General features: G+C 39.1%; 2 protein-coding genes across 2 annotated transcripts in view; one reads left to right on the forward strand and one right to left on the reverse strand.

Moving 5' to 3' along the window:
- Positions 1–2,266: 2,266 nt before the first annotated feature.
- LOC112037809 (uncharacterized) lies at positions 2,267–3,034 on the reverse strand. The gene has a single exon (XM_024070626.2). It carries the CDS (start codon positions 3,032–3,034, stop codon positions 2,267–2,269), a length of 768 nt encoding a protein of 255 aa, XP_023926394.2.
- A 1,583-nt stretch (positions 3,035–4,617) lies between these two features.
- LOC112037810 (alkane hydroxylase MAH1-like) overlaps positions 4,618–12,744 on the forward strand; it is a 9,923-nt gene continuing 1,796 nt past the window's right edge. Inside the window, exons 1-2 of the mRNA XM_065773613.1 lie at positions 4,618–4,756; positions 10,227–10,446. Coding sequence (XP_065629685.1) covers positions 4,618–4,756; positions 10,227–10,446 — 359 coding nt within the window. The remainder of the gene's footprint in view (positions 4,757–10,226; positions 10,447–12,744) is intronic.

Here is a 12,744-nt window from a genome sequence, read left to right on the forward strand (position 1 = left end):
GCGGTACTATATGTCGAACTCATTGAACTCTATTACCCACAGTGACATTCGTCCAGCAGCTTCGGGATTGCTCATTGCTCGCAACAAGGGTTTGTTAGTCAGGACGATCACCGTATGAGTTTAGAAGTATGGCTTAAGCTTATGGGTTGCTATAACTAAAGAGAAGGTGAGCTTTTCCATTGGTGGGTACCTTTCCTCTGCACCTCGTAATACACTGGTTTTTGCACCCTATCTTCTTCTCTTACTAAGGTTACGCTGACGGCTGCCGAGGATACTGCTAAGTAAAGGAATAGTTCTTCTCCGAGCTAGGAATGACTCAGCAATAGAGGGGATGAGAGGTAGGTCTTCATGTTCTCGAATGCCTGCTAACACTCAGTTGTCCATTTGAAATATTTTTTCAGCGTGCGGAAGAAAAGTAGACATTTATTTGTCACCCTTGACACAAACGTGTTCAGTGCTACTATTTTATCATTGAGGCTTTGCACTTCCTTCATGTTCCTTGGGGGTGCCATCTCTATTATGGCTCGGATCTTGTCTGGGTTGGCCTCAATACCCCTCTGAGACACTATGAATTCTAGGAACTTTCTTGCCATCACTTCGAAGGCACACTTGCCAGGATTGAGCTTCATGTTGTAGGAACGAAGGGTGTCGAATGTTTCCCTGAGGTCCAGTTTTCGCCCCTTCAGCTTTCCACTAGCATGTCGTCAACATAGACTTGGACATTTCTCCCAATCTACTGTACGAACATCTTGTTCATGAGCCCTGGCTAGTAACAAACGAAGTCTTCTCTTGATTTGCTTCATTCATTCTAATTTGGTTATAACCTGAAACAACATTCATGAAGCTTAATAACTGGTGCTGAGCTGTGGAGTCAACTAGGACATCAACGCGCGAGAGGGGGTAATTGTCTTTGGGGAATGCCTCGTTTAGGTCGGTGAAGTCCATGCACATTCTCCATTTCTCATTGGCTTTCTTGACCATCACCACGTTTGCCAGCCAGTTTGGGGTAATAAACCTTCCTAATGAAGTTCGCCTCTTGTAACTTCTGAACTTCTTCCGCTATAGCTTGATCTCGTTTTGGGGCGAATACTCGCTTCTTCTGACAAATTGGTGTAAAGGACGATGACACGTTCAATCTATGCACCATGACCGAGGGGTCTATTCCTAGCATGTCTTCATGGCTCCAAGCGAATACATCACAGTTATCTTTGAGAAAAGTTGTAAATGCTTGGCAGACCGTCAGGCTAGTAAGGGTGCCAATCCTGGTTGTTCGATTAGGCCTGGAGTCGACAAGAAGTATTTCTTCAAGCTTTTCAACAGATTCTGTAACCCTCTAGTGTTCTTCTATGTTTAGGGCCTAGAGGTGGTTGTCCATCTCCATCATAGCTACGTAGCATTCGCGTGCAGCCACCTGATTTCCGCGTAGCTCCCTTACTCCATAATTTGTAAGGAATTTGATCATTAAGTGGTAGGTCGAGGTTACGGCCTTCCGTGAATTAAGGGTAGGTCGTCCTAAGGTGGCATCGTAAGCAAACAAACAGTCGACCACAAGGAATGTTACGTCTTTAGTGATTTGCTGGGGGTAGTAGCCAACCGTCATGGACAATGTGACTGTGCCAAGGGGGAATACCTTTGTTCCTCCAAAACCGACGAGCGGAGCATTCGTCGAAACCAATTGCTCTTTATCAATCCTCATCTGTTGGAATGTTGGGTAGTAAAGGATGTCAACCGAGCTGCCCTTTTCAACCATAACTCGGTGCATGTTATAATCCCCTACTCGTATGTTGACGACAAGCACATCGTCATAGGGGTGGTAAAGACGTCGGGCGTCTTCTTCCGAGTTCGATGACGAGATTTTCTATTTGCGCCATCTTTGTTACGGAACCTGTCAGCTGAACATTTTGAACCATTCTAAGGTAAGTCTTACGAGCCTGTTTGGACGACCCAGTGGCCCTCGTGCCCCCTACAATCATTCTTATATCTCTATGGGTAGTCTAGGATGCTCATTCTCCCGTCAGGGGGCATGCTCTTGAGGTGGGTCTGCCCTCTCTTTGTTGACGAACCTCTGCAGCTTCCCTTGCCTGATAAAGGCTTCAATTTGTTGTTTCAAGTTGTAACAGTCGGCTGTGTCATGGTCGTGATCATAATGAAAGTGACAGTACTTGTCTCTAGACCTCTTATTAAGATCTCTCTTTAGCTTGCCGGGAAAGGTTAGGGCTCTGTCGTCCTTAATCTGTATCAAGACTTGGTCGATTGGGGCAGTTAGCTAGGGGTAGTTACCAACCGTCATGGACAATGTGACTACGCTAAGAGGGAATACCCTTGTTCTTCCAAAACCGACGAGCGGAGCGTTTATCGAAACCAGTCGCTCTTTATTAATCCTCATCTGTTGAAATACTAGGTAGTAAAGGATGTCAGCCGAGCTGTCGTTGTCAACCATAACCCAGTGCATGTTATAATCCCCTACTCGTATGCTGACGACAAGCGCATCGTCATGAGGGTGGTGAAGAGGTCGAGCGTCTTCTTTCGAGAATTCGATGATGGGGTTGTCTATTTGCACCATCTTTGGTACGGAACCCATCAGTTGAACGTTTTGAACCATTCTAAGGTAAGTTTTATGAGCCTTTTTGGATGGCCCAGTGGCTGTCGTTCCTCCTACAATCATTCTTATATCTCCTATGGGTAGTCTAGGACGCTCATTCTCCCGTCGGGGGGCTTGCTCTTGAGGTGGGTCTGCCCTCTCTTTGCTGACGAACCTCTGCAGCTTTCCTTGCCTGATAAGGGCTTCAATTTGTTGTTTCAAGTTGTAATAGTCAGCTGTGTCATGGCCGTGATCACGATGAAAGCGGTAGTACTTGTCTCTAGACCTCTTATTAGGATCTCCCTTTAGCTTGCTAGGAAAGCTCAAGGCTCCTTCGTCCTTAATTTGCATCAAGACTTGGTCGATCGGGGCAGTCAGCGAGGTGAAGCTCATGAATTTTCCTGCAGGGGGCTTGGAGCGTCTGTCCTCCCACCGTTCTCTGGTCCTTGCCATCTTTTACCCCCTGTCTGGCTGTATGTCTTCGTGTCTTTCCCTTTTCTTGGTCTTCTCTTCTCGGGCCAGTAATGCGTCTTCTGCGTTCATGTAATTGGTCACCCTATAAAGCACATCCGACATAGTCTTTGGGTCATTCTTATACAGAGAAAATAGGAACTTACCCTTCCGTAGCCCATTGGTGAACATCGCCACGAGTATCTTGTCGTCGGCTTCATCAATCAAGAGTGCCCTTTTGTTGAAACAAGCTATGTAAGACCTCAGCATCTCGTCCTCCCGTTGCTTAATGCTTATCAGGCATGCAGTGGACTTCTTATACCTATGCCTCCTAATAAAGTAAGAGACAAATTGGGTGCTTAACTCCTTGAAGGTACCAATGGAGTTGGGCGCTATCCTACTGAACCAAATCCATATGGGTCCCTTCAGCGTAGTAGAGAAGGCTTTGCACATGATCTCATCTGGCACCCCTTGAAGGTGCATCAGGGTCTTGAAAGACTCCAAGTGGTCAAAGGGGTCCTTGGATCCATCATAGCTCTCTACCTGCGACATTGGAAACTTTGGTGGAAGGGGGAAGGACAAGACGGATGAGGTGAAAGGCGAGTAAGTTCGGTGAACCAAGTCATCGAGATCACTAGACACCCGTCCCCTGAGGGCGTTCATCATGAGGTCCATCCGCTCCTTTATCATCTGCATCTCTGCGACTATGTGGGAGGGAGCCGTATCTGTGCCGGAAGGACGGCTGGTATCTTGTTGCTCTTGTTTGCTTGGGGCATTGCTGCCTTCCAACCCCTCTTGGTTCCTTCTTTCAGCACTGGTTCCTTCTTGATCTTCCTTTTGGGTATTCAACACTGCATTTTTCTAGCGTAGCTGTTCTTCTAGGTCATGATTCTGCTTAGTGAGGCATTCCACTGCCACTACAAGGGTTTAAACTTGTCTCTCTCGAGTAGTGGTGCGCGATTTGTTGCCCTGATTATTGGTGATGGTTGCCATCGAACGAGTAATTACCATGCAACTTTTTGTCCAAGAAATGGTAAGTATAACTTATCTTTGTCGCTTTCCCACAGACGGTGCCAACTGTTGATGCCAAGAATCGTCAGTAAGCCACACAATACTCACGTGCTCAAAACAAGACCTGCGAAACAGAAACAGAGAAAACCCTAGGAAAGCATCGGTATGGTACTGGCCAAAGACCTTCTAAAGGTTAAGTTAGAAAAGTTTTCACAAACCTAGAGTGCTAGAGTTAGGGTGAATTATGCGTACCTTGTTTCTTGAGAGCCTTTGGGTTTTTATAGCAGTGTAGAACCGACTTTTGTTTCTTGCGTGGGAAGTCTTTTCCTTATGGAGAAGATCATAATTAATGGGCGTATATTATGGGACCTTTCTCACATTAGGATTCTATCCTTATTAAGACTCTATTGACTTGGGTTAATCGTTGGATGCAAGGTGTTTCCATTTAGAATTACTTGGAGGTCACTTAAACCATGTGGATGCCACGTGGCCTTGAGATCCGTCCACCTTGCATTCGTGCATCTTGGATCCGTCCACTATAAGTCCACTGGTCTAGCACCATCATGTTCATTTAGATGGACCCATCATCACTAATTTTACCCTCTTCAAGCCTCATTCCAGTTCTTGATTATATCTCAAGTTCCAGAATTGAGGTGGATTTACAAGATATTTTTCAACGGCTCACCTTCGATATTGTTTGCTTAATGGCTTTGGGTATTGATCCAAATTGCCTCATAATTGTGATGCTATGTTACATGAATCTTTGGATGTTGTTGATATTCCTAAAATCAAACTCTTGAAGAAAAATGCTAAGAAGTTTAATAAGGATTTAAACAAGTTATTTTATAAAAAGGATGATTTGATTGCTAAGTTCAATGAATCCAACAAATTGGTTGAAAAATATAAGAAACCTGTTGAAAATTCTGTTGAAAAGCTTAAAGAGTTTGAATGTTTGAATATGGACTTGGATGCTAAACTTGTTTTGTCTAACAAACTTGTTGATGAGCTAAAATGTGAAAATGAATCTTTAAGATGCATGCCAAGTGTTTGATTGTTGAACCTATTGTTAAAAGGGATGAAATTATTTGTTGCAATCATGTTGTGGTACCTGATTTTGTGCCTATTGTGTGTTCTACCCCAAAGGACAAATTGGTGTACATTCCTCTGCATAAAAGAAATCAAAAGGTGGAGAGAAAGGCTGTTAAGTCAAAGCCTCTATTTAGGTCTCAACCTAAGGCTTTGGATGGATCTAAGTTTGTTCCAACTTGCCACCATTGTGGTGTGATTGGTCATATAAGACCTCAATGTTATAAGTTGAAGAGATAATAAAATCATGTTGCTAGATCCCTTCCCTAAAAGCCTAGTGGACCTAAACACATTGTTTGTCATCATTATGGTGCCTTTGGTCATCTAAGACCTCAATGCTCTAAGTTTCATGCTTTTAAAATAATCAAAAGAAAAGAGAAACTTGAGCTTCTTGGAAGTTGTGCTAAAAAGAGTAAATGGATTTGAGTAAAAATAGCATGTTGTTAAAGAAAGTGTTTAATGCTCTTAACTCCTTGACTATGTGCATCTCCGGTTCTCATTCTTCCAACCCTCATTTTACTTCTCATGAGACACTCATTCCAAACAATCATTCCATTTGGATGAGGAAGGGTTCTTATGGTTGAGTTTTTGCTCTTTTGGTCTTTAATCTAATTCTTTCGATCTTTGTGGGATCCTTCATGCATTGCATGTTATATCTTCATGCATTTTATGTATCTTGTATTTATTCATATGCATTATTTTTGTTTTGATCTTACCTTTTTGTTTTAATTTTGTGTGAGTAAAAAATCCAAAACCACATAAAAAGTGAAAAATTCAAAAAGTTTGATCGTATATGTTTGAGCACATATCACATGTGAGTTTTGCCTTGTACCTTTGTACTTATGGCTTTGTGCATTTACAAGTTTAGCTTGTTCTTTATGCACTTATATCTTTGTGGGAAAAATCTTGACATCTTTGTGTGATTGTTGTAAATCGATCTTCAAGCTTGTTATGAATGATTAGTTAATAGTTTTGTTAGTTTTGAGACATGCATAGACTTGTGCCTATATATCTTCCCACTCTTTATTTTGTTGTTTTTGCTTAAAGAGCTCACCAAATCTAAATCTCCAAATGAAAAGAGATATTGGGCTGCAAAAGTCTGTCGCACATACTAGTATTTGACTAGAAAAAATGGAAAGCAACCAAAATAAAATGTATGATGCTCCAAAAAGCCAAAGGCTTGTTCATCAAATTGAAATATCAAAAATTTCAGGCATCAATCTCTAAAATGAGATGTATTGATTCAAAAAGATCAAATGATATGAATTGTAATGAAGCCAAATGAAAAGTTTCAAAGATTTGTAATCACTTTCTTGTGGGAGGTCATATATGTTCATTTCTATAATTGAGATAGACCACTTAACTTAGTACTAGTTGTATATGACTTGATTAAATTGATTATTGAAGTTTCACTCTAGACTATGGACTATTCCACACTTGATACACACACACAACACACATTCCTAATGTTCAATGAATGCCTTATTCATTTGGTCAATTGTACTTGTTTAAATATGATATGTGTGTGCTCAACTATATATGGATCAATCCAAAAAGATTTTTGATCATTTTATATGTTTTTGGAAGTGATTTTTATCACTCTTTGTGTTCTTGTTTAGTGCTTACATTGTTTTTCATTGTTTAAACATGTTTTGGTGTTGAAAAACAAGTATCAGAGTTTTTTGTGACTCACTTGCGACTGACTCGTGAGTCGCAAAACTGGAAAAATGCATTTTCTTCGCAGTTTTTGGTTCTCTAGCAGAGAGATTCGCGACTTACTCACGACTTACTCATAGGTGAGAACTTAAGTTGCGAAAAAGACTTAGAAAATTTCATGAAAATCGTTTTCGCAACTCACCTCACGACTCGCCCAGTTACGAAACGCCCAGAAACAGCTTTTTTAAGTGTTTTTCATGGGAAAACTGTTTTAAACCTCTCTCATTCTCTTTTAAACCCCTCTTTCAATATTTTTACATCAAAATCCAATCAATTTGAATGGTTTTTCATTCCATTATCATCTCTAAGGTAATTTTAAACTCTTTTCATTGTTTTTGATCCTTAGTATATGTTTTGGTGAGTTTTGTGCTTTTGATTGAGATTTTCATCATAGGGGTTGGGAAAACTTATTTTTCTCTCAAAATTTTTGTATGGGATTGGTTTATTTTGTTGTTTTGCTTTGGATGTTGGCCCCTTGTGGCAAAAAGAGCATGTATTAAGGGTGATTTTCATAATGTTCATGCATTGCTTCACATTGTTGTTCATAGTGTGCATGCTACGTGTTTGATAAAATGCCTCTTAAGCATATTCTCACTTGTTTGGACTCTGATGAGTATCAAACTTTGGAGTTTTTCATGTTTTCTCATTAGAAACATGTTTGGTTCATTGGTTGTGTATTTAACACACCTTGCCCCACATGTACATTTTTCATGCATTGGTCATGCATTGCACATAGCCACCTCTTGCACACACCTCAGCTACCCTTGTTATGCACTGGTCTATACCTTGTTTCTTCATCCTAGCATGTCATGTTTAACGTATGCTTTGTAGCATTTTGTTTCGTCCTAAGTTTGAGCTTCATTTTCTCATGCATCATTGCACCCCTCATGCAGCATTATCATTGTTAATATGTTCATCTCTTGCCTTCGTTTCTCCTTGACCTATTGTCTATTCTTGACAGAAAGGGGGAGAGTATACTCTTGGGAGTACACTGGATCAGAGAGTTTTTGTCATTTCTTTATGACCCTTGTGCACATTCTTAGGGGGAGAAATTCTATTTCTCATGCACATTTGTAGGGGGAGAGATATTTCATAGGGGAGATGCATGTACCAAGGGGGAGAAGACATTGAGCTAATAAGAAAACTTTGTTTTGGTGTTTGGTGTATGATCAAGTTGCTCACATGTTTCACATCATGTTCTTGATTGCAATTTTACTTGTTACATTATACTTGTCTATTTATTACTTGCTTTACCTTGAGGGTCTAATGTGTTTTGTGCAAGTGTTTCAGGTTACAGGTATATATGTTCCAAGTTCATCATAGCTCCTATGATTCATGATAAGGGAAGTGATATGATAAGGGAAGTACTCTTTACTGTTTGTACCTGCTACCTTTGTAGGTTGTTAAGGTTTCTGTTTATGTTTGTGCCCATGTTGCTTTTGTAAGCTTTTAGGGTTGGTTTCTATGCACTTGTGGGCCTTTGTGGTCTGTACTATGCTTTATGCAGCCTTTGTGCTTTGTTAAATCAGTACTTCTAACTAAATGTTATGCATTTCCTTCTAAGTACTATCACTCTTATGCCCTTGTAGGATTTTTCCTAGATGCACATACATCATGTACTGTGCATTAGTTGAGTGTTGGTCATTCAAGTGATTTGCCTTGTGTTTGTCAACTTGAATGTCTGGATGTTCATTCCAAGTGTGAATGAGCATTATGATCACTTGGTTATAGTGATTGCCTGTTTGGATCTTGCCATGGTTTATTGCTTTACTTCATTATGCTTGATCGCATTATGCTTGCTCCATATGCATTACAAGTTTTCTGCATACAATGAACTTATTATGTTGTTGTGTTTCAGGAGTTCTTGTTCTTATGGTTCAACGCTTCACAGATTCTAGAGTTAGGTGCGAGTGAGTTTTCCAACTGTTCCCAACTCAAGTGTTAAGTCTAGAATTTGTTTTAGGGTTTTGTCACGGAATAGCCAAAGGGGGAGATTGTAAGGTTGAAATTTATCAACCATCTTGTTGGCTTTATTCTATGCTAATTTGCTTGTAATTTAGCACTTAGTAACCCTGTATTTAAGTGGGATTCATGTAAGGATAGTGTGTGAAGAAAGTGTGATGAAAAGCTCAAGTTTGTGCAAAGAAGCAAAGTTTCGCGGCTGACTCGCGACTGGCAAGCCGCCAACTGTAGGCACGTGAGAAGCACACAAGAGAGCTGAAAGGTTGCGCCAGCTGTCACACTACATGACAAAAGTCCTAGGCTGGCCAGGCCGTTACCTTGCAACTTGAACTCGCGACTTGGACAAGTCGCAAGGCCAAGCCGCCAACTTACCCTGTTTGGCAAAAACTGTCTCTTCGTATTCCAAACACACACCACTATATATAGACTTTTATACCCACGAAATTGAGAGAGCTTCCAGAGAGAAAAATTGAGAGAGAAACCCTAGAGAAAAACAAGATTACCTCATCCCCAATCTTCACTAAGAGACTCCTCAAATTCCTCTACTCTCTTCCTCTCCATTGATACATCCTTGAGAGGCTATTGACCAAATCCTTGTCTCACCACACCCATGTCTGTGAGAAGGTCTTTTGGTGTTAAGGGAAGCAGTTTAGGAAGGAACCAATGGTTATTGGTTGACGCTATAAGCTATAGCGGAATCTGGTAAGTTAGAGAAGAAAAAGGTTCGGCGCAACCTTGTTGGAGCAAGAAGCTTAGAGGGCTTAGGTACCTAGGTAGATTAGGCTTGGATGGTCTATTGCTGTTCATGTATCCCAACTACATTTTCTAGTGGATTATTGACCGCTTAGAGGGCGGGAGAGATGTTTTACGCCGAGGGTTTCGATTTTCTCTTCGATAACATATCACGTGTTGTCTTTGTGTTTGCATCTCTCTCTCCTTAATCTTTACCGTTTATTATCTGCTGTGGATGTGATTTTAAATTGGTTTAGATTGTTTATCAATTCTATGTTTAGCTTATGTTCATGTTCTGCACATTAATTATTTGATAATAAGCTTGAATTGATAATTTGTAATTTGGGGTCTAAACGTTCAAGGGTGTTTTACACACATATTGAACTTTCAGATCAATTAGAGGAATGTCTGATTTACCACCACATTGTGCCAGAAAGTTGTTGGAAGCTACAAAGATGGCTTCAAATCAGAAGCAAGAAGAAGTTAAGCAATGGTTGGAAAATTTTGGATCAATTTATATACAAATGCATCTCATCCAGGCAAGAAGAACAAAGCCAAAGTAGAGCTCCAAAGACCGAGGTAGAAAAATTCAACTTGTTGACAGCTATAGGGGAACTAGTAGAAGAAATTGGTGGTACTATAAAATCCGACAAGTTTCTATGAGACACAGTAATTAATCTCATAGCAGTTGGGAAAGATGGTATAAGTGCAGGCCTCATTTGGTTTTTTTGGATTGTTGCAACACACCCATATGTGGAAGCTAAAATTCTAGAAGAGATCAAGGAGCATTTATTTGACAATGGAACGTCGAAGGATTTAAACATAGATGGGCTAAGTAAGCTAGTTTATCTCTATGGAGCAATATGCGAAACGTTACATCTTTTTCCACATATACCTTTCGAGCACAAATTTTCAGTTCAATATTGTTAGAAATTTAGACCCCTTAAACTAACCAGATTAACCTAGTAAATTAGCCAAGTGATTAACTTAGTCAATTTATGCAATTCTAGGTTATCACAAATATATAATCATATCAAGAATATAAAGCAGTGGAAATATGAAAGACACAATGATATGATCACTTAGGAAACCACATGGTAAAAACCTGGGGAGGATTTGACCTAGCTATTCTCAAGGTAAACCTGAATCCTCTATGCGAAAGAATCGAAATTCATATAAAAGGACTTACAAGCTCCTCGCTTGACTTCCTAATGCTACCCACCAGTAAAACTTATTGATACGACCACGTGCAAGCTCTGAATCCACGGACTCCTTCTTTCTTGGATTCTCCAATCAGCTACAAGCACCCACGCCTGTTATTCTTTAAGCTCCAATGGCAGCAACCAAGTTGATCATCAAGATGTTGACAACCCTAAGTTTATGTGAAGTAAAACTCCTCAAATATCTCATAAGAGATTCACATAAACAGCAATATGAGCAATAAAGACCTTAGAGAGGTTTTGGTACAAAACCCTAGATACAAAAGAGGCACTCTCTTCTCTCTCTAGAGTCTCAAAAACATGGCTTAGGATTTCCTTTATATAATAGAAGAAGTAGATCTGAAACCCTAATCCTTAATGGGCTTAAGTTGCTGTTTAGGCCGACTTAAAATTCTGCAGATACGATTTTCGATTGATCGAGCCTGTTCTTCGATTGATCGAACCAGACAAAATATGAAGTCTTCTTCCTGCAGCTTGTATGTTCTTGAATCTTGACTTGAATCACCTTGAGCATTGTCTAATAAAACCTATAGATTTTAAGATCTATATCTAGACAAGTTTGTGTTCACGATTTGCCAATTGTTCTAAACATTTAGAACCAAACAAAATCCTCGTTTGACAATTCATGACAAAACTTTCATACAAAATGAAATGCTCAAATACAAGAACAACCCAATACAATAAAATGCCCATTACAACAAATTCAACCTAACTACTATCCATTAGTTGCAAGTGTAGACAGCAGCTCAATTGAATCAACATGTATATTTCCAAAAACACTTAACAAACGCATGTGTGGAAAAAATACAAGTAAATCAAAATTAAATTCTTGACTTCACAAAACACACAACAAAGACATATATCTCATAAATAAAAATCAATGAGCAGTGAACAAGAAAGAGAAATAAAAACATAAGTAAATTAACTCTCCCCCTAAGTTAGATACAACAAAAAGTTTTTATTTATATTCTCCCCTTTCAAAAAATAATTTCAACTCCCCCAAAACAAGACAAACATGATTCCCATAAATCAATAATTTCTCCCCCTTTTTGTCATGTATTGACAAAGACAACTCATACAAAGAGTAAACAGTCACCATACGCAATAAAGGATAAGAGAAAATAGAGAATCAAGGGGATACAAAATAAGACAACTCTATAAAAAATAGAGACAACTCCCCCTATGAACAACAAAGGTTAAAAATAAGCTTCTCTCCCTATAAAAATAAGAAACACAAAACAAGTGTTAGGAAAAACAGTTTTGGGGAAAAATAAGGAAGGGTGGGGAACACAAAGACACAAACCAAAGTTAAAAACTAAGGTGAGGATACACACGAAGAAAAAATATTCTCTGTTTCAATAAAATGCAAACATGACACTATGTGACCCATAAACAGTTGCATGAGTAGAGAAAATATTTGCACATTGATTATCCATCATATCTTTTAAGAAAAATATTTCTGCAGTTCACATATAAAAAAAACATATACTAGAAAGTACATAGCTTAAAAATTAATAAATCAATTTTTTAATCAAGTTGAGTACCCAATGTAGCAAAGTGTATACATGTTATGTGTGAAAAAAATGAGAGATATGAGTGCAAAACTGTAAGATGAATACAAAAACAATGCAATGCATGTGAATCCTAAACACAAATGATGCATGAAAAATTTTTTTAGTAAAAAACATAGAAACTGAAAATTTTTCAATTTCGATCGATCGAGAATCGATTGAACATCAATCAAGTCAGGTAGACTCAAACCAAAAATTTTAATCGCAATTTCGATTGATCGAAAAACAGGTTCGATCGATTGAAAGTCTGGAAAAATCAAATTTTCGAAAAACAGAGCATTTTAATGCAGAAACTCCTCAAAGCACATTGTTTTATAAAAAATGCATGAGTATGAGATGAAAAGTTTTTCAAAAACACTTGAATTTAACCCAGATCTTCCAAAATCAAGATTTTCAATCAATTTGTCCTCAAAGC

Source organism: Quercus suber, unplaced genomic scaffold (genome assembly GCF_002906115.3).
Source record: "Quercus suber isolate HL8 unplaced genomic scaffold, Cork oak 2.0 scaffold_77, whole genome shotgun sequence".
NCBI lineage: Eukaryota > Viridiplantae > Streptophyta > Magnoliopsida > Fagales > Fagaceae > Quercus > Quercus suber.

What these genes read in the sequence shown, in the direction of transcription:
- LOC112037809 (XM_024070626.2), bottom strand. Translation starts at nt 3,034, where the DNA reads ATGGCAAGGACCAGAGAACGGTGGGAGGACAGACGCTCCAAGCCCCCT.